Source organism: Zootoca vivipara, chromosome 11 (genome assembly GCF_965207765.1).
Source record: "Zootoca vivipara chromosome 11, rZooViv2.hap1.1, whole genome shotgun sequence".
In the NCBI taxonomy this organism is placed as follows: Eukaryota; Metazoa; Chordata; class Lepidosauria; order Squamata; family Lacertidae; genus Zootoca; species Zootoca vivipara.
In genome coordinates this window covers 49,063,432-49,085,220 of record NC_142594.1, presented here as the reverse complement: position 1 = coordinate 49,085,220, position 21,789 = coordinate 49,063,432, and the positions used below count along the sequence as shown (strand labels likewise).

Genomic DNA, 21,789 nt, shown 5'->3' with positions numbered 1-21,789 from the left:
TCCCTTAGATACCCAATAGATTGCTGTGACCTGCAGAAGAACTTGCAGAAGTTCCAAAAATCTCAGAATCTTACTTTACATCAACTCAGAGCAGGGCTTTTAGTGTGGCTGCCCCTAGTTCTGTTGAATAACTTTCCTGTCAAGATATGCCGGGCGTCCACTATCTGCACTTTCCAGAAACAAATGGAGACTATTTTTGTTGTTGTTGTTCTGAAAGACTCCCCCCCCCCTCCAAGCTGGGTAAATGGGACTTTGTCATGATGGGATTTTACAGGCAACTGTATGAATTATTATTATTATTATAAGTCCTCTTTGATCCCCAGTTGGAGGAACACCCAGGTTGAATTGTGTTTTAAAAAAATCGAAAGAACTTGAGCACAAGGTTATCTTGCTTACTGAAAGCAATGAGACCACATCTCGGTGGGACTATACCCACGGAGTTTGGAAGCTTGCTTGCGCCGATTCAGAAAGGATTGGCGAGGACTTTGCCCTTGCATTGTTCTGCTTTACAACCTGCTGTTATCTATACAGAGAGATATTGCTTGAGAGAAGACAGGAAGAGAAAGAAAGAGACATTCATTAAGCAGCAATGTAAAGAACGGTGCTGCCCCACAGATCCACATCAAGTGTATTCAATCACTTTGGTCTACTACTCTGAATAGATACAAAACTACCAATGAATAGCAGCTCTCTCTCTCTCTCTCAGGTCGTGGTTCAATGACGAATGCAAAGAGGCGGCAATGTTTAGATGAAAAGTGGGGTCAATATGTGGATGAATAGAGAGGCTCACTAAGTGGATATAGCAGCTCACTTCAAAACTCAAAGTGGCCAAGCAACACAACTGACATTTTTAGGGAATATACAAACGCTGACACAATATTAACCAGGTACGCAAAAACATCTTTCCTAAATGCACAAAGAAGTTCAAGGCTGACAAAGAATTTCTCCTCATTTGTCCTTTACGTTACAAAGATTGATGCTACACAACTCTTTTCTTTGGAATTGCCATCCTCCCCAAATTGTTGACTTCCAATGCTTTATGTATTGCCCTCCTGGGTGGCGGCCCTGTTCAGGGAGGCTTTTAATGTTTACTGTGCTTTATTACTGTGTTTTATTTTTCTGTTGGAAGCCGCCCAGAGTGGCTGGGGAAACCCAGCCAGATGGGCGGGGTATAAATAATAAATTATTATTATTATTATTATTATTATTATTATTATTATTATTCAGATCAGATCAGATTTCTGGTAATTTTTGTCCTAAAATGCTATTAAACGTTTAATCTCACTGTAAACAAGTGGTACAGTGACAATAAAGTACAGTGGTGCCTCGCTAGACGAATTAAATTCGTTCCACAGGTCTTTTCTTATAACGAAAAATTCGTCTAGCGAATCCCATAGGAATGCATTAAAAAAAATTATTATTATTTTTGCCCATAGGAACGCATTAATTGAATTTCAATGCATTCCTATGGGAAACCGTGATTCGCTAGACAAATTTTTCGTAAAACGCATTAGTCTAGCGAGGCAACCTCCGCTCGAAAAATCCTTTCGTTAAGCGAAAATTTCGTTAAGCAGGGCATTCGTTAAGCGAGGCACCACTGTATTTCTATATTTCTATTCTATTGTAGCTCCAGCCTCTCTACTGCGGACAGACAAAGTAATGTTAAGGCCCTCATGACTTTACACCCTTCCTTTTTGCAGGCTCTGGCCATTTTATTACTTCCTGTTGATACTGGCTGAGCAATTAGTAAGTAACCTTTGAACAATCTTTCTTGTGATTGCCCCATGTCAGTTTCTATTCCTGCAGGGGGGTGATGGGAGTCTTTAATTACAGTCGGACCTTGGCTTTCAAACAGCTTAGTTCACGAACAACTCGGACCTCAAATGTCGCAAACCCGGAAGTAGGTGTTCCAGTTTGCGAACTTTGCCTCGGAAGCCGAACGTCCGGTGCGGCTTCCGACTGGCTGCAGGACGCTCCTGCAGCCAATCGGAAGCTGTGCCTTGGTTTCCTAACATTTCGGAAGTTGAATGGACTTCCAGAACCCATTATGTTCGAAAACCAAGGTACGACTGTACTGGCTTCATCTTATTATCCCCTCTCCAAAAAAAATCTCTTCACAATTTGGAAAAAAACAAAAGTGGAAGAAATTTATCAAGGCCAGAGGCAAATCCAGCTGCCTCAAGAAAGCCTCAGTCCAGCTGCTGAGAGGACGAGAAAGCTAGGGAAGGAAATTGTTCAGTCTGCTTTCTACAATTTGACATTCCTGAACCTGCTTAAGATCAAAACATAACTATCAATCGGATTACAGACTTCTCCAGATTCTACAGAATCAGTCCCCAAAAGTGCACATATTTTACATTTAAAATGCAGATTAAATACATATTTTAGGGGTGGAGGAATTGTGTTGCAAGATGTTTATTTTATTGAAAGAGTGCAAACGAAATATGTGCAATTTGAACAGTTTTGTGTGTGCTTTCTTTCAGAAAGTGTGCAAAAAATGGAATGGAACCCAGACTTTATGAATGGGTGCAAGCAAAACCAACACGGAATAGGTGCAAGAAAGCATTTGCAACTTAAATTATTAGAAATAGGCTATTAGCACAGTAGAAAAAGAGCTGCTTTTGGACATGAAGAGCTAGGTCAAATAACTACACGCATTTTATGCCTTATGCAAGTCACTATCTGTGAAAGTAAGACATCTCTGTGGTGAGAGTGAATTTTAGGCATCTCCATGGTGAGAGCAGAATGGCTGTTTTCAAAAGTTTTAGTGTTTTATCACTCGAAAAGGGTGATACATCAAATGACACATTTAAGTCGTTTAGTCTCAAGTTTCTCACTTAAAAACAAAACCCCACACAGTATAAATGGAAATCATTTGTCATTCTAATATAGTTTTTTGGCACATTTTAAAAAATCAATCAACAAAGTGCAAAACATTTTACAGGAAGAGATTTGTGCCTCCTGGAACTGGAACGTCATCCTAGATTTGCTTTTATGACACACACACTTTCTGCTGGAGCTTATTGGATTTCTTAATTTTTTTTTAAGGATCTGTTCACGATCCTACTGGAGGGCTAAACAGCTGGACTGAGTATCTTTATAAACCAAGCAGAAATGAAGAAGGGAATCATTATTCGATGAAGGCTGCTTCATATGGCACAGGTCGCCATGCCTATTTGTTTGCAGCTGCATGCTACATCAGCAGATGCAATCGTCTGCCGATTTTTTAAGAGTTCAGGAGAACACCGGGGGATGGAACGCTCCCTTCCCTTCCATCACTTTCCACCATTCTCCACTCTAGTGCAATAACTTGAACCATGGTTAAATATTGTACTGGTCGCAATGTGAACCATGGTTAATGCTATCCATGATTCACACCAAGCAAACTCTACTACAGAGGAAGTCTGTCTTGCATTAAACACCGATAACTTTGGTGTCACAGTCACTCTAAGAAGGGGTGTGTGGAAGGGATAGAAAGGAGCAGAGATGGGGAACCTTTATTCTGTGAACTGCCCTGAGATCTTATGATAACATCGGCATAGCAACCCCCACTTTTTAAAAGAGATGTTGAGCTTTTTTTTTAAGGAGGTCGCCCAAAGTTGTTGGGCTTTTTGGGGAGCAGCGCCAAAACTTCCTTACCTGGCTTAGCCCAGCTGCTTCATATGGCTCCATATGGCACAGGTCACCATGCCTATTTGTTTGCAGCTGCATGCTAGTACATCAGCAGCCACCTTCATGATGCCCTGCACCCCCACCCCATGGTTAAATGATAATAACCTGTGGCCCTCCAGATAATGCTGGACTCTCTTCATCCCCAGCCAGCACGGCCAGTAGTCAGGGGGTGATGGGAATTGGAGTCCAACAATATGTTCCCTACATCTGGTTTAGACAGTCTCCAAGCAAGATAGGCTTTCCCAAGGCTACCCAATTGATCTGTGACCGAACAGGAAGTAAATCCTAGGCTCCCAAATTCAAATCTGATGCTTGATCTGCTTTACCAGAAGCACTATTGCTCCATTCATGCCATATTTCAGGTATTAAAACTCTTTATGGCTTCTTTCGTTCACTCCCAATGGTCAAGAGCAGGCATCCCCAAACTTCGGCCCTCCAGATGTTTTGGACTACAATTCCCATCATCCCTGACCACTGGTTCTGTTAGCTAGGGATCATGGGAGTTGTAGGCCAAAACATCTGGAGGGCCGCAGTTTGGGGATGCCTGGTCAAGAGAGACCTTTTGAATCGGGTCAAACATATTACACAGCCAACAAACAAGCCTAGAAGTCACTTACCGTCACTGTAATCAATGGGAGCATAAGCCCCTAGGAAAAGGGAGGCTGCAAAGCTGCTGACCAAAGAGATCCTCTGGAAGAGAAAAGGGAAATGAGAAACTGAACGCAAAATATATTCGTTTTGATTTACAAACAGATCAAGGGCTCATTCCAATAAAATAAAAAATAAGCATTTTTTAAGTTCCACTTTCAATGGAAGAGTTAGACAAGATACTAAAAAACGTCTTCTTGAACAATAGTCCTTATGGGTGCTGAACTTCCCAAAGACTGCTCTCGGCCCAAGTATACAAAGGCAATATGGAGCTGGGAGATATACAAAGGGGGGAGGGGGACAACAAAATGCAAGTAGGGTGAAAAATCAGGACCTATGCTCCAAAACATAACAAATTCAGAGAAGGCAGATCAAAGCTCAATAAAGCATACACTTTGCCTACAGGTGGTCGGGGGGGGGGGTCAATTCTTGGCATTTCCAGTAAAAGCAAGGAGATAGCTAGTGGCCCAGGAGACCTCTGACCAGAAACCTGAATAGCAGCCTGAACAAGTATAAGGCAGCTTCTTCAGTTCCTTATATACAGTATACCATATAGATCATGGGTAGGCAAACTAAGGCCCGGGGACTGGATCTGGCCCAACCGCCTTCTATATCCGGCCCGTGGACAGTCCGGGAATCAGCGTGTTTTTACATGAGTAGAATGTGTCCTTTTATTTAAAATGCATCTCTGGGTTATTTGTGGGGCATAGGAATTCGTTCATTATTATTTTTTCCCCAAAATATAGTCCGTCCGCCCCCCCCCCAAGGTCTGAGGGACAGTGGACCAGCCCCTTGCTGAAAAAGTTTGCTGACCCCTGATATAGATACTGAACACTGTTGGGCACAGCTGTAGGCCAAAGGTGGATGCAAAGGGGCCAACTTTTGTTCTGCACTTGCAATGAATCAGTCCTTCAGTGTAGCAGCATCTACACTTTGGTATTACAGTTTTCAGCGCCTGCCAAAGCCTCTCCTGCTCAAGTATGTCCCACACATGCCCACACATGTAATTGTGACATGTCTTTTAATATGCAACTTTATTTTATAATGTATATTTTAAAAACTAATCGTTTTGTTTTGGGGGGGAAACATAGGCTACCTAACTAATATCTGATTTCATTGGTAATTTTAATGAGTATTTTATGCAGGCTGCGTAAGACAGTTTGATGATGATAAAAAGCCTCCTGTGTATTTATTGACTGTACTTTTCTGCCGTACGAAGCTTAACAGTTATGAAAATACCCAGGCCTTTAGCCATTAAATAATCTATCACCTGTTAAAGCCGGGGGCGGACTGTTATTATGATTTCATTATTGATGCTCCGTAAAATGTCTTTTGATGTTATACACCACCCTGGGATCTTTTGATGAAGGACAGTATATCAATCAAATAAATAATAACTTGTGAATATCAGGTGGATTCTTAACTGGTTAGGATACACAGCTGCCATCCCTAAGTCTGGACTTGATGAAGGGACCAACATCTACAGCTGCAATCTTTCTAGCACCCAGTAAAAAAAAAAAAGTATTTGTTTGGACAAGCATTTAAAACTGCTGTGAGTTGATTTTATTGACTACTGTATATTCCGGCGTATAAGATGACTTTCTAACCCCCGAAAATCTTCTCCAAAGTCAGGGGTCGTCTTATACGCCGGGTACTGCCCTGCCGGTCCGTGAACCGAGCTGCCCGCTCGGCAAGTCCCCCACACGCTGCGCTAAACCGACGCAGGGACTCGGCAAGCGGAGCCGGAATCGCGTCTGCGGCTCCGCAGAAGCGATTTCTGGTGCCACGCTGCCCATATCCAACATGTCTGCAGTGCCAGAAATCGCTTCTGCGGAGCCGCGGACGCAATTCCGGCGCCGCTCGGCGAGTCCCCGAAATCGCAGAGGAAAGGGAGATCAAGACACAGCGAGGTTTGACAGCGAGCCGGAGAGGAGGGAGAGGAGCAGCTTTGCTAGTGCTGCTGCTGGGGGGTGGGGACCGCTTTGCTGGGAGGGAGGGAGGGAGACGGAGGAGCCACTTTACAGCAAGCTGGGGAGGGAGGCAGAGGAGTAGCTTTGCCGGTGCTGTTGCTCACGAGTCGCTGGCTTGCCAGAGATTTAGCCGGGGCTTGTCCACGGCTGCAAGTACATAAAATATAGAGTATGTCTCAAGCTCTAGATAAGATAAGATAAGATAAGATAAGATAAGATAAGATGTCTTTATTGTCATTGTCCCCTTGCGGGAACAACGAAATTACTCGGTTGCTACATCCAGTCAGATAAAGCATTCCGCATAATCCAAAATTACAAAAATCTAATTAAAAACAGTAAATATAATACAAAATAACAAGTAAAATAAGATGACTTCAAAGTCCAGGCTTTCCATTTAAGGCCAAAATTGCTGTAGAGAAGAAACTGTTCCTTCTCTATATTTTAACTTGGGGGGGGGGGCGTCTTATAAGCCGGAATATACGGTACATTCATTGCGTGATTGTGTTTTTTTAATAATAATAAAAAGTAATGGATTGTACACAACTTTGAATGCCTAAAAAAGAATGAAACGTGGTATAAAAATGTTATAAGTATATGGATTGGTAGTCAGAAAGCTATGCATTGCCCATGTTTAACAAAATGGTTGAGGCTGAAGCCAAAACCACCAGGATTTACATTTCAGCAGCAGCTCTTGCTAAGCATTTTCCCACAAAAAAAAATGTTTTCCATTTAGTGAGAATTTGTTTGTTTAACTGTTGCTTTATTTATGCTAGTACAATTTGCGCAACTAAGTTCCTCTCCAAAATATCTAGGCAAAAACAAAAATCAGCTCCGATTTCCAATAAGTGAACTGAAGATTAGCCAACCTCTGTGTGTTTGTAGACCTCGGGGTTCTGGCTGTAAATCTTCGCTATCTGGTTTCCTGTAAAACGCTGCAAAAGACAGGCCAATGCTTAGGAACACAAACTGTAAATTGAGTCAATAACCATTAACTCGGCATAATGAGTTCAGGACGCTGCACTTTGGGTATTTAATTTGTCTGACGCATGATGGAATTTCCTTTTCGGTTGCAATAGGCACAAAACAGACTATAATGCATCGGCTCATTATGATAATTCTGCTCGCCTTTTGGAAAAGCAGAAGAAAAATGAAAACTGCAGCAAGAGAATTCCTGGCCACAATTTACATTCCAGAAATGACGAATCAGTGGAATGTGCAATGCTGGTTGGCTAGGCAAACTCCCATCGCGATCCAGGCATCACCTCAAGTTCTCAACTGGTTAAAGTCCTTCAGTTTGCACAACCCAGCGAGAAGACTAGTTAGATCCACACTAGCTTCAAATTAAAGTTGCTGAGGACCTTTGCTGAAACGGACTTACCATACTTTTCTATGTATAACATGCCCCCATGTATAACACGCCCCCTATTTGGGAGAACTAAAAACTGAGAAAATGGGGGGAGATTGCCCAGAATTGTTGAGCTTTGGTGGGGGGGTTGCCTAAAAACGCTCACCTGCCAGACAAACGCTCCCACCGGACCAATGCTTCTGATTGCACGCAACACAGAAGCAACCATTCATAATCAGACCGCTCACCGGCAACAGCTTAAAATCACCCGCCCAATTGCCACGACAGCAACCAATCAGCCGCACTGTCGCCGCTGACAATCTTCTGCTCACGGCAGCAAAAAATTCCCCATCCCCCCTCTGCACTTTATGTGTATAAGACACCCCCCGATTTTTTTACATTGTTTTAACGTAAAAAAAAACCTAGTCAAATACACTGAAAAGTACGGTACTTCTCAACTGGGGGTCTTAACATCAGCATAAAAAACTAGGGAAGCTGTGGGGAACCTCCAACTCATGCACCATTCTTGACACACCCACACCCCAAGAGGTCCAAGATCAGTAGGGGCAGGACTCAATCCTGCTGGATGTTGCTTCACTAGCACATTACAGGAATGCATTAGCAAAGCAGGCCCCTGCAGAGAGCAGGATTGAAGCCTCTGCTCATCAATTGATGAGTGTAGAGTAGATGAAGTAGATCACCCTCTCCACCCCCATAGATCAACTGACAGGTGGACAGAACTACCCACCTGTCAGTGACCTGCTATCATTATAGCATCAGATGGCTGTCAGGTGGGGAACTAGGCCCACCTGTCAAAGTTGGCCCAATCTGACCAATGAGGACTAAATGGTTTCTCACCCCTCAATAGGAAGTATGCATTCCCCTTTAGAAAAGAGGGCATAATCATGATTCCCCTAACCATAACTGTTATCTGAATTAGAAAAATACTTCTAAACATTAGGAAGAACTTCCTGACAGTAAGAGCTGTTCGACAGTGGAATTTGCTGCCAAGGAGTGTGGTGGAGCCTCCTTCTTTGGAGGTCTTTAAGCAGAGGCTTGACAGCCATATGTCAGGAATGCTTTGATGGTGTTTCCTGCTTGGCAGGGGGTTGGACTGTATGGCCCTTGTGGTCTCTTCCAACTCTATGATTCTATGATTATTTCATTAATTTTATATCCTGCTATTCCTCCAAGGAAATCAACACAACTGTCTCACCGGCCCATTTTATCCTAACAGCAAAATAATTTAAAGACTTTGTTCAGATAAAGACCTTATTCATGGGTGTATGAGCAGGAGAAAAGATACAAGAAGTGGGAAACTTGTGCCCTTACCATTTGGTGCACACAAAAACCTCTTGGAATGACTTGTTCTCACTTCCAAGAACAGCCTCAAAAGCCGAACATTAGTCTCGGTTCTCAGCTCTCACCTCGTAGGCTCGTGAGCCGGTGACCTCAGCAAGTTTCTGAGCCCCTCCAACAGCTTTTTCCAGAGAGCAGCACTGGGCAGTTGTGCTGGAATCCATCCAAACAGGGCTGTTGCTAACAGAAAAGCAGGACTATTGGGGATGAGAAAAAACAATGGCAGAAAAGTGGTCAGTGCCAAACCAGCAAGCTGGTTTAGGAACAATTGCACATATCTATTTTGCATCCCAATGTAGAATGTAGAATCCAATGTAGAAGATCAGTCTACATCCCAATCCCAAAGAAGGGCAGTGCCAAAGAATACTCCAACTACCGCACAATTGCGCTCATTTCACACACTAGCAAGGTTATGCTTAAAATTCTACAAGGCAGGCTTAGGCAGTATGTGGACCGAGAACTCCCAGAAGTGCAAGCTGGATTTCGAAAGGGCAGAGGAACCAGAGACCAAATAGCAAACATGCGCTGGATTATGGAGAAAGCTAGAGAGTTCCAGAAAAACATCTACTTCTGTTTCATTGACTATGCAAAAGCCTTTGACTATGTCGACCACAGCAAACTATGGCAAGTTCTTAAAGAAATGGGAGTTCCTGATCACCTCATCCGTCTCATGAGAAATCGCTATGTGGGACAAGAAGCTACAGTTAGAACTGGATATGGAACAACTGATTGGTTCAAAATTGGGAAAGGAGTACGACAAGGTTGTATATTGTCTCCCTGCTTATTTAACTTATATGCAGAATTCATCATGTGAAAGGCTGGACTAGATGAATCCCAAACCGGAATTAAGATTGCCGGAAGAAATATCAACAACCTCAGATATGCAGATGACACAACCTTGATGGCAGAAAGTGAGGAGGAATTAAAGAACCTTTTAATGAGGGTGAAAGAGGAGAGCGCAAAATATGGTCTGAAGCTCAACATCAAAAAAACCAAGATCATGGCCACTGGTCCCATCACCTCCTGGCAAATAGAAGGGGAAGAAATGGAGGCAGTGAGAGATTTTACTTTCTTGGGCTCCTTGATCACTGCAGATGGTGACAGCAGTCACGAAATTAATAGACGCCTGCTTCTTGGGAGAAAAGCAATGACAAACCTAGACAGCATCTTAAAAAGCAGAGACATCACCTTGCCTACAAAGGTCCGTATAGTTAAAGCTATGGTTTTCCCAGTAGTGATGTATGGAAGTGAGAGCTGGACCATGAAGAAGGCTGATCGCCGAAGAATTGATGCTTTTGAATTATGGTGCTGGAGGAGACTTTTGAGAGTCCCATGGACTGCTAGAAGATCAAACCTATCCATTCTGAAGGAAATCAGCCCTGAGTGCTCACTGGAAGGACAGATCCTGGAGCTGAGGCTACAATACTTTGGCCACCTCATGAGAAGAAAAGACCCTGATATTGGGAAAGATGGAGGGCACAAGGAGAAGGGGACAACAGAGGATGAGATGGTTGGACAGTGTTCTCGAAGCTACGAACATGAGTTTGACCAAACTGCGGGAGACAGTGGAAGACAGGAGTGCCTGGCGTGCTACGGTCCATGGGGTCACAAAGAGTCGGACACGACTAAACGACTAAACAACAACAACATTTTGCATACCAAAATGTGATTACAAGGGGGAAGAGACCATGTGCAAGTCTCTATAGCTGGCCAAAAGAGTTTTTGCTACATCACCCTCTGGTCTGAAGCAGATGCAGCTGGGCAGTAACTGTCTCCTTTCATAGCCTGAGGCAGCACAAACTGAAGCAAGACAAGTCAGCCTGCAATGGGAAAAGGTCTGCCTCTTTGGAAGCATCAATAGAGGAGGGAAAGGCATTTCTCCTATGAAAGAAGTACCTAGGGTCCAAGAAAAAGCCTGGATTTGGATTAAGCAGATGGGGAAACCTGGTTTAAACCTGATGTCATGGATGCAAAAGAGTGATGGCTGGCACTGGCTGGGGAACCACAAAGGGAACCCCCGGGGGAAGAAGGTTCGGAGCCAGGGGACTGGTGGTGGGAGGACAATGAGTGGGCAGAGGGAGAAGAGGGAGCAGACTAGGAGGAGGAGGAGGAGGAGTTGGAAGCTGAACAGGGTTTAGTGAGCAGGAAGAGGCTGTGGCAGAGAGCAGTCCAGACTCCAAGACAGGAGGAGCAGGGCCAGGAGACAGAGTAGAGGCAGGTTGCTGAAGAATCCAGGGAGTCTCCTCCTCCTGCTCCCCTCCTCCCTGGTCTCCCAGAACATGTAGAGAAATGAAGAGGGCAGAGCAAAGAGAGACACGACGGTGGAGCCTTAGGCTGCTCGGAACTGGGGAAGGAGCATTTGAGAGCGCTGGGAAAGTGGGACCTTCAGTCCTCGCAACTGCTCCATTGGGAATCTTCTGGGAAGAGTTGCTGTGATCACTAGGCCTGTGCTGTTTTGGTTTCTTTGAATGAAGAGTTAACTTCATTCATAAAGAGGTGCTTCATTCATAAAGCATTGGATGTTTTATTGTTTTACGGCTGACCTCCACCTGACTCCAGCTCCTGACACCCATATTCAGCCAGGAACTTCACCCATCATGCTAGGAGCTGCCAGAGCATCAGAGTTCAGCCTCATCCATAACTGGGGTCTTTGCAGAGGGAACAGGACTCTCCAGCAGATCCCAGCACCGACTGCAACCCTGAGGAGCCACTGGATCTAGACACCCAGGTATTGGCTCTGCAGGTACTGGCTCTGCCCATACAAGCTGGCCCCTGGCTCCTCCCAGCAGCAAAGGCTTTAAAGGGGTCCTGTTCATACGACCGCCACTGTTATATACTTCTTGTTCAGTGGAAGAAAAAGAAAGCATCTTGTCTGCATCATCATTTGTGCTTATCCTGTGCTAAAAGGAATACAAAGTATGCTTCAATTATTTCTAAAGTCAGCAAGGAGCTGGGAAAGTGAGCACAGCCATTAAGGGTCAATGAGCAATAGTGGACTTAAACGTCCTTCCAAACTCCTAAGATAAGTTACCTTCAGTGACTGATGCAAAGGAAGATCAGGCGATAGGTTTTGTAAAACAAAGTTTGCACCTTCTTTCCAGTAGACACTTCCATGTTGCTGTTAAGAGAGCAAAAGCATAAAACAAAAGCAGAGTGGCAAGTTAAGATGCATATATGGATTTCCACTAAATTTAAAATAAACTTGCATGCTGCTAGAACATCAGCAATGGTGCCTTTTAAGAATACTAAAATAAGTTTGAAAGAATACTAAGATAAGTTTGAAGGCAAGGCAATTTTCTTTATCACAAATCATGCCAGTAACGGAGGCTCGCCCATGGCAGGAGCACATGGCGGGAGCACACTCCTAGATCGCTCCTGTTCTGCCTTCTAAACCTCCTCAAACTCCAACTCTCCACAGGCCTCAATGGTCAGTGTAAGGGCTCCTGGAATTCCAGTTGCAAAGGTTCATGGGATTGCACACCTTTTTGCCCTTTCTGGGCTCTTTTCGGGCTGTTTCTGCGATTTTTAAAGTCACTTCCGGGTTTGGTGCAATGTATGTGTGCAAGGTAGCATGTCAATCGGCTGTTGGCTGCACAAGCAACCCAGAATAAAGATTCTCCCACTCTCTCTCAAACACACCCCTATACTTTTAACTGACCTGTCCAGCTCCAGACAAAGCTTTCACTCTGGAGAAGTTAAATCCAGAAGACTTCATCTTTTCCAAGATCATATCCAGGGCCTAGAAGAACAAAAACATGATCAAGACTGACTGCTGCACTCCAGGAAATTATGAATCCCAACAGGCTTCAGAATTAAATAGGTAGATTCCTGTCATCAGTGACAGAGAAGGAAAATGGAAGAATTGGATAATCAGTAGAAGGTCTCTCGAGAAAATGAAATGATTAGCATACTGAATAAAAGCATTTTTCAGATGAAGAGGGGGGGGGAAGCCTTCAAACAAGTTTAGTACACATGCTAATCTTCAGGGCCAAACTAAACATCACAAATTCAACCTTCAGATGAATAAATCTTCATCTATTAATTTCAGTCAATTCAAGACCGTCTTAAGCATATCTGGTGCCCTGGCACCGTGGTGCAACGATCCCTCCGCGCCCCCCCTTGCCCCGTTTCCAAGCGCCCGTCGCACGGCTGCCGCGGGCGCAGCAGCGTGGCGCTCCCCTGGCGGCCCTGCGTCCTACACCACCCAGCCTTGCCATAGGGCCGGCCCTGAGTCAATTAACAGTGCAATATTAACCAGATTTACTCAGAGGTAAGTTGTATTTAATTCAATGGGACTTACTGCCAGTGAGTCCGTATGAGTGATCACCAAAGAAGAAGAAGAAAGAAGAACTGCCAGTGAAGTGAGGTTAGGATTTCAGCACAATCTATTAAACTTGAATGCCAAAAAACCCAGTAATTCTGAAGCAAAAAGCACATGTTCTTTGTTTCTAATATGATGCATGCTTGCTTTGTAGCAGGCATCATCTTATAAGAAGCATCCCCCTATATCTCATAGCCAGGAAGCCTCTTCCATAACTGAAAACCTGCAAACACTAAATATTTGAACTAAAAACTGTGTAGAAATAGAGATTTAAACCTGCTGTCCCTTTTCCAATTGAAAGGGTTAGAGTAATAAATCAAAAGCCATTGAATAAATTAAATATTTCCATCTTAATTATCATGAATGCATGTAACATTAACCAAACAATTCACTCTCTTTTGCGAAGTGCCTTTGGGAGGTGGCAATGTGCAGCAGAGAAAGAGACATGAAGGGAAATACCACATATGTTTCCCAGCCTGACTGTTTCAACTACAATTTCCAACCATCAACAGCTGCCAGGGGTTTTCTAACCAGCATATACCACACAGACGTGGATCTGGAATTATTTGGCTGGAAAAGTAGAGTTTCTGTGGGAAATGAAGAGTTAAGCACTCCTCCCCTACCACCCTTACACCTTTCTTATTTCTTGTCTACATAGGTAAAGGTAAAGGGACCCCTGACCATTAGGTCCAGTCGTGACCAACTCTGGGGTTGTGCGCTCATCTCGCATTATTGGCCGAGGGAGCCGGCGTACAGCTTCCAGGTCATGTGGCCAGCATGCAAAGCCGCTTCTGGCGAACCAGAGCAGCACACGAAAACACCGTTTACCAACTGAGCTATCCAACCTCGCTCAACTTTGAGGTGACAAATATGCCTTGAATCTTAGGGGAAACGTGCCGCAGAACAATATCATGCCAGCACAACCCTTAAAAGCAGGCACATGCTGGGAAAGCGGCCATACTAACATCTGGGCAGTTCTGCTGTGCAGATTTGCATGGCACATGGCTGACGTTCAACCATCTGCTGGACTAAGCCGAGCGCAGCCAGTGTGAAAATGGCAAAATAGATTTGCACCAGCAGAAAGGCAGAGCCTAAAAGGAAATTTATGCATTTATTTATCCATTTCAGAAAAGTGTATGTTTCACTTGATTAAAATGTTCCTCGTTCTGAGATGTCTGTTTCTCAGTTGGGGGGGGGGGGAATCCTCGGCACAAGGTGAGAAATGCTATCATTCTAGCATGGTTACAATATGCTTATAGCAGCAGCACACTGTAAACCAGGCATCCCCAAACTTCGGCCCTCCAGATGTTTTGGACTACAATTCCCATCTTCCCCGACCACTGGTCTTGTTAGCTAGGGATCATGGGAGTTGTAGGCCAAAACATCTGGAGGGCCACAGTTTGGGGATCCCTGCTGTAAACTAAACAAGCAGCTTCTTGGTTTTTCAGTAGGCCAAGATCTGTGGATGCACTTGAGAGGTCGGGAATTTCACGCCCAGGAACTAAAGGCAATCTTCCCAGGCTTCTCTAGCCAACCCCCAAGGCTCTCCCCAGGCCATCCCACCAACCCCCCAGGCCACACCTCTCACCTGCTTGTGGCTGGTTGGAAGGTGTGCTTGAACTGTGATTATGCCTCTTGGTTCTCTGGATTGAGAACTGTGTGTGCACATTTGTGTGTAGGAACCTCTGAGTTTTGCATGGCTTATGTTCCGAGGCACTACACACATCAGTGAAATCTCGTATAATTGAATCTCATTTAAAAAGCCTGCAAACACCCAATTCCGGGCCCCGTTCCGCCCTTTGAGTGACGTTTCAGTGAGATCTTTATGATGTTTCCAGGTCACTTCTGGGTTTGGCGCGATGCGCGTATACACGGTTGCGCACCTATTGAACACATGTTAACGGTGGGCTGCCTGTTTTTCTTTTTCATCATTTGGAAAGAAGGCAGATTTACTGTATAGCTAGTTGGCGCTGCGTACACACCCTTTTTTGCTCCAGTTCATGCATAAGCCCCTACCCTACCCATTGTTAAGCCGTGGTTTGGCTAAGCATTACATCCAAACTCGGTCTCAAACCTCAGTTACAGCTCCAGACAAATCACAAGCCATGGTTTGAACATATCAATAAGCCAAACCATGGCTTCACCATGGGTAGCACAGCAGCGGCAGTTTAGTTTCTCCATACAGTACTAAGAAGTCCCAGAGTTGCTCCATCCCCTTGATCGTTTTGGTTGCCCTTTCTTGAACCCTATGCAACTCTACAATATACTTCCTGAGGTGAGGCAACCAGAGCTGTACACAGTAGTGTACATTTCACTTGTCAGTTGGCTTTATTTTTAAAAAAATTACTGTATCTAGAGATGGGGTATAAAAGCTAAAGTGACCACGCAAAAACCTCCAATGTTCAGCAAACAAGGGGGGAAAAAACAGAGCCAAACTGTTACTCTTCCCCAAAGAACAAAGAGATAAAAAGCAAGAAAGAGCAATACAGCTTTCAAGTGGTGAAAGAGTGTAATTATGTCAAAACTCAGCTTAATCCCAAACGACGACGCCATCATTTAGAAATTAATGCATCTGTTATCACAAACAATGATACAAAATGTGACTACTTAAAGAAATGAAGAAGAAGAAACATGGTACAGGAAACTGCAGCGTCAAAAGGATCCTTAACAGCATTCCAAGTGAAATAGAAAACAAGCAAATTATAAATTGTCTGGCAAATGTAATGGTTTCTTGTATAAAGTAATTTTAATAATGCTGAGCTAAGAAGCTGAATCATTTAATGACACAGACAGAGCCAAGCAACCAAATTTAGAAACAATGGCAGCTCCTAATTAAGAAGGGAAGGGGTCTAACCTCCCAAGTTACAGTCTCTGTATTAGGTAATCACTTTGCACTCCTGCTACTGAAGGATCTAGAGCAGGCATCCCCAGCCTTCGGCCCTCCAGATGTTTTGGCCTACAACTCCCATGATCCCTAGCTAACAGGACCAGTGGTCAGGGGTGATGGGAATTGTAGTCCAAAACATCTGGAGGGCCGAAGGTTGGGGATGCCTGATCTAGAGTATGCACAAAAGATTTCAGAAGTAAGCATAGGCTACTCTCCTACCCAATGAGAGGGGCACACCACTACCCATTTGGGCTGCATTCAGTTTGGTAGGACATCTATGAGCATACCTGAACAACAACTATGTTTAGCATTAGCCCAGAACCACATTGCAAGCACTTGCAAGAATATGGCAACTATTTCCAGAAACAAAAAGCTGTCACAGCAGAAAACTACCTTTACACCACAAGGCCGCTGCTAATACTGGTCTGATTCCCATTTCTAGTATGTACCAGTAGAGATGTAGCAGATCAACAGAGAACCATCATACTGTAAGATTCAGAAGTGCAGTAAGATACTTCCGAAACCTTTTGAGCCCCATGCAGCACCTCTTACAATTAACTCAAGACCACCAAACGCACTTCATTGCTGAGCAAGGACCTGAACCCGGATATTCTAAGTGAAAAATGAATTATGTCATCCACAGCACAGAATAGAGTCAGATATGGTTGGAGGCAATTCTAGATCATTGCATCTTCCTTGTTGGCACAGAGATTTTGCTAGGCCTCTATTTACATAAACCTAAGCAAACAGGCATTGTGTCATTTTGACACAGACAGGAGGGCAAATGGGGAGAAGGGAGAGGATTGGAGCCAATTGCAGGAACCCACCGGCCTTCCTCTCCAGACACTGGCGACATTACTCAAGCATCAAACACTTACCTTCACCCACATTAGTACAGGAGAAGTCACGGTCAGTCTGTCACTGTGAACATGGACGCCACCTTGAGTGCTGCAGGAAAAACAATGCCTAGGTGAATAAAACTAATTCATTATTTCACTTTGCATTTCCCCAAATAACACACAAGTACTCTCTTGTACACAGCTAGGACAGTTACCCTTAAAAAGAATGCGAAAAGAAAACCAAACATAGTGCAGTGTTACTAAGGAATACTTTTAATCACAGCATTCTATGATCCTTGAACAGGATGTGCCCAAGCGCAAGTACTCCAGATGCAGAGGGAATTTTAATGCCAACGCAGGTTTAGACCAAATAAAGCACAAGTGACGAAACATACCCAAATTCTGGAAGATCTTTGTCAAAATTTACACTGTCCTCATGGATGACTCGCAGGTGGTCATCTACAGCAATTACTTTCAGCTGGAGAAAAGAAAATGTTGCTGCTGCTGTTATTTATTTCACTAGGATTTGCTTCCTATAAAGCATCTCAAAATACTGTATAACAAAAACATATATAAAACAATCGTATGTATAAAAAGAGTTAAACAATCACATATATAACGAGTAAAAAACAATTAAATATACCAAACAAAACCAGTAAAAATAATTACAGAGATATAAAAACAATTTCAAATCCAGTACAGATACCTACAGGTATCTTCCAAATGGTGGCGTGCCTTCTAGAATTAATTATATCCGCTGGTTCATTGATTCTAAAATGCATGCATCCATTTGGAAGAATCAATAATTTCTGTGTGATCAGTCACTTAAAATAGCAAGTAGCTAGTTCATTCTGCACTTCATCCCATCTCCAGAAACTGATGGTCCCTGATTAGTGCTCCACTTCCTGGGAGCAAATTAGAGTCTCACTAAGGAAGCAGTGAAACTCCCATGATCAGTTCAGAAAAATGCTTCATGTTTTCCCATAAGTGGCCCTGCCCTTCTTCCTTCACCATTGGTACCTTCTTTCTTTTCATTATCGCTTTTTACAATCTAGTTTTTGTATAGATCTTTGCATTCATCATAAAAACCTCACTTCCACTCATCCTGTCAATTTATTGAAGAGGTGGGATGGAAGGGAAAGATTGCTTCAGTTCTGACCCTACATCACCTTAGCTCAGCCTTCCCAAAGCTGGTGCCCTCAACGTATTTTCAACTCCCATCAAGCTGTTTGTAGTCCAAAACATCTGGAGAGCACCAGGTTAGCAAAGGCAGTTTACTTTATGTTACTTATAACTGCATTTCTATGCCACCTTTACTCCAAAGAGCTCAAGGTGGCATACATGGTCTCCCCTATTTTATCCTCAGAACAACCCTGTGAGGTACTTTAGGTGGCATGATTAGCCCAAGGTCACCAAGTGAGCTTCATAGCTAAGTGGGGATTTGAACCCTAGTCTCCCAAGTCCTAGTTACAGGTAGGTAGCCGTGTTGGTCTGAGTCGAAGCAAAATAAAAAAAATTCCTTCAGTAGCACCTTAAAGACCAAGTAAGTTTTTATTTTGGTATGAGCTTTCGTGTGCATGCACACTTCTTCAGATACATTTGAAACAGAAGAGTCAGACCCTTATGTATATACAGAGGGTGGTGGGGGTGGGTGGGAATGGGTGATGGCTGGTGGGAGTGGTAAACCTGTAGATGGCTGTTAACGACTGCTGGTGACTGCAATTGGTCCTGCGGGGGGGGGGAAGCAAGGGCTGAGGCGCTAAAGAAAGCTTGATCATGCATAATGAGATAAGAATCCAATGTCTTTGTTCATCCCAGGTGGCTCCATGGTTTTAAGCTTGGTAATGAGTTCCAATTCAGCAACTTCTCTTTCCAGTCTGTTCCTGAAATTTTTCTGTAATAAAACAGCTGCTTTGAGATCTTGTATAGAATGCCCTGGGAGATTGAAGTGTTCTCCTACTGGTTTCTCTGTCTTGTGGTTCCTGATGTCAGATTTATGTCCCCAAACTAAGGCCTGGGGGCCGGATGCGGCCCAATCGCCTTCTGTTTTTAGATGAGTAGAATGTGTCCTTTTATTTAAAATGTGTCTCTGGGTTATTTGTGGGGCATATGAATTAGTTCATATTTTTTTCAAAATATAGTCCGGCCCCCCCACAAGGTCTGAGGAACAGTAGACCGGCCCCCTGCTGAAAAAGTTTGCTGACCCCTTATCTAACCACTAAACCATGCTGGTTCTCTGTTCACAGTATCTTGAATGAATTAGCAATTATCTGCTTTGCACAAGCAAGTCGTCCTTATTTCTCACCATTGGGCTCCTGCCGTCTGCACCTACCACCCCTTGAAAGACCCTTCTTTCTCGTTTGCTATTTATGATATTTAGAGAGAAAGGAGTGTTTAAATGTTTTTTTAAAAGTGTAACGGCAGTGTCCAAATGAAAATGCTATCTAGTAAAATGAACTTCTCCCACTTCATCAGTTTGGTTGGGGCTATGGGAAAGTTAGGGTATTAAAAAAAACTGCAGGTAATGACTAACTAAACTTCATAGGTTAACCTTTGATTTCTCATTTAAATATGCTGGAACTCAGGAAGTACAAGTAGACTTTGCTTCCAGGTACAACTTGTTGAAGCCTGTGCTAAGGGGCTGAATTTCTCCAGTTTGCAAAAGGATTTTATCAGAACTGTGAGATGTAGTGCCACATCATAAAAACCAAGGGAGAAGGAGGGGGGAGAATCACTTTTGAATTTCAGACTCACAGTTCTAGAAAGACCTATCTTCCACAGCTCAGCTGCAAAAAGGCAAAAGGTGAAATCCATTGGCAAGTTTTCCTAAGCAAGCCACATTTATGTGCACTGTAGCTCTTATTCATTTAAGAATCCATGGGCATAGTGGGGGGGGCTGCCCCCCAAACAAAAGCTTGCCCCCCCAACAAAGACCTGCCCCCACCCCCAAAAAAATCCTGCTTATGCCCATGCTAAAGTCCCACCCTGTTCTCACAGTGGCTGACCTGAGTGCAACAACACTCTTCCCACCTGTGATTCCCAGCACTTCAGTAAGGGAACATGCAAACGAATGTACAGTATCAAGCACATGTTTGCAAACACCTTTGTGCCTGGACTGGCTGCAACTTCCTGCTTCAAGGGTACACTCAGGCTTGCCTCTATGTAAGGTGTGAAAAGTCCCTCAGATCCAGAATTTAAAACAAACATGCCTTTGATTTTGTGCATACTTGCAGAGAGGAGGGTGCGTGATGGCAAATCTTAACATTTGCTAACACTTAATAATAATAATAATAATAATAATAATAATAATAATAATAATAATAATAATAATAATAATAATGACTGAAGGTTTTATTATTATTATTATTATTCAATGTCTTCATCTGAGGATCACAGGGAGGTTTACCATATAAAACCAGTTATCACCACATGCTGGCTTGGTTGTAAGTCACTCTGGGCTGCCTAGCGCAAAACAAAGTGACATACTAATATTAAAATTAATACTAATATTAATATAATAATACTAATACTGCTGCCTGCTTGGCTCTGTACCAGGGTTTCCCAAACTTGGGCCTCCACCTGCTTTCCGACTACAATTCCCATCATCCCTGACCGCTGGTCCTGCCAGCCAGGCATGATGGGAGTTGTAGTCCAAAATAAGCTGGAGAGCCCTGTTTGCGAAACGCTGACTTAGGGGCGGGGAAGGAACCATCGCCTCTGCCCATCCGATCAGAGAGGCTCCCGGGGGGCTTCCTCTGTGCCCGAGTCCTGCGATGATGGCACGGGATTTCCTCAGAGCATGTGCAGAGCGCCCGCTTCCTTCCCCCCCCCGCACCCCCCTCCTGACTGGAACCAGGCCCCAGAGGTGGGGCTGGAGAGGGGACCGAGCGCTGGGCGAGAGGAAGCCTTTCCCGCCGCTTCCTTGCATCCAAGGAGGCCCGTCCCTGAGACGACTCAGCAGCCGCGGCCCCTTCCCCACGGCAGGGACGCGAAGCGAGTGAGGGCGGAGGGGGATGCTTTGCCCCGGCTCCGCCTCCTCCGCCGCGTCCGTTTTTTGGCCACGGGTACCTGCTGGGTGCTGAAGTCCCATCCCAAGTAGCTGGGCTCGGCAGGCGCAGCCATGGCGGCCTGAGGCGAGTGGGCCTCGCCGTCGTCTTCGCTCGGCGGGAGGCAGCCCCGGCGCCCGCTTTTGCCTCAGCGCCGCCTCACAGAAACGGCTCGCCCGGCCTCTCTCCTGTGCCCAAGCGCCGGGCCCTGGTAGTTATTAACCCGCCGGCCCTGCGGTCCCTCCGGGGGCGGTGAAGGAGGACCCGCCTCTCGCTCGCCCAGGCCCGGGGGTCGAAGCGGCGTTGGCGAGCGGCCTCCTCTCGGCGGCTGTTTTCCTCAGGTTTCTCGGCACTTTAATTCCCGCACTTTTTAATATACAAATCACACAACAAGGCGGCCCACAAATAAATGGTGACGGCCAGGACACTAAAGGGGAAATGAGATTAAGTTACGATCGAGTTCAGATTAGCAATGAGACCGTTAGTTTGGAAAAGGAAAGGGAAAAAACGCAAGGTTTAAAAAAAAGCCTAGCATACCATCACAAGAGACTGACCCAAAAAAGGGGACTGGGGCTGGTCATGGCTTGGCTGCTGGAATTCAGATTCAAAAGCAGGGGTCTCCCCCCCCCTCAAAAATAATGGATCTTTGTTGCGTAACCAGCAAAACTTTAGTTACAGGTAGGTAGCCGTGTTGGTCTGACG

The 21,789-nt window shown here is 44.5% G+C and overlaps 1 protein-coding gene across 2 annotated transcripts in view; it reads right to left on the bottom strand.

Moving 5' to 3' along the window:
• Positions 1–21,509, bottom strand: part of XYLB (xylulokinase) — a 97,363-nt gene extending 75,854 nt beyond the window's left edge. The window contains exons 1-8 of one of the 2 annotated variants that reach the window (XM_035129159.3): positions 21,110–21,509; positions 17,437–17,519; positions 17,081–17,150; positions 12,653–12,733; positions 12,026–12,112; positions 9,063–9,191; positions 7,157–7,222; positions 4,290–4,362 (exon numbers count right to left, since the gene is read on the bottom strand). In XM_035129159.3, the coding sequence (XP_034985050.3) occupies positions 4,290–4,362; positions 7,157–7,222; positions 9,063–9,191; positions 12,026–12,112; positions 12,653–12,733; positions 17,081–17,150; positions 17,437–17,519; positions 21,110–21,163 (643 nt within the window). In that variant the 5' untranslated portion in view covers positions 21,164–21,509. Of the gene's footprint in view, positions 1–4,289; positions 4,363–7,156; positions 7,223–9,062; positions 9,192–12,025; positions 12,113–12,652; positions 12,734–17,080; positions 17,151–17,436; positions 17,520–19,795; positions 19,823–21,109 lie in introns of those variants that run through there. The other variant, XM_088653460.1, reaches the window with a different exon arrangement.
• Between the last annotated feature and the right edge of the window lie 280 nt (positions 21,510–21,789).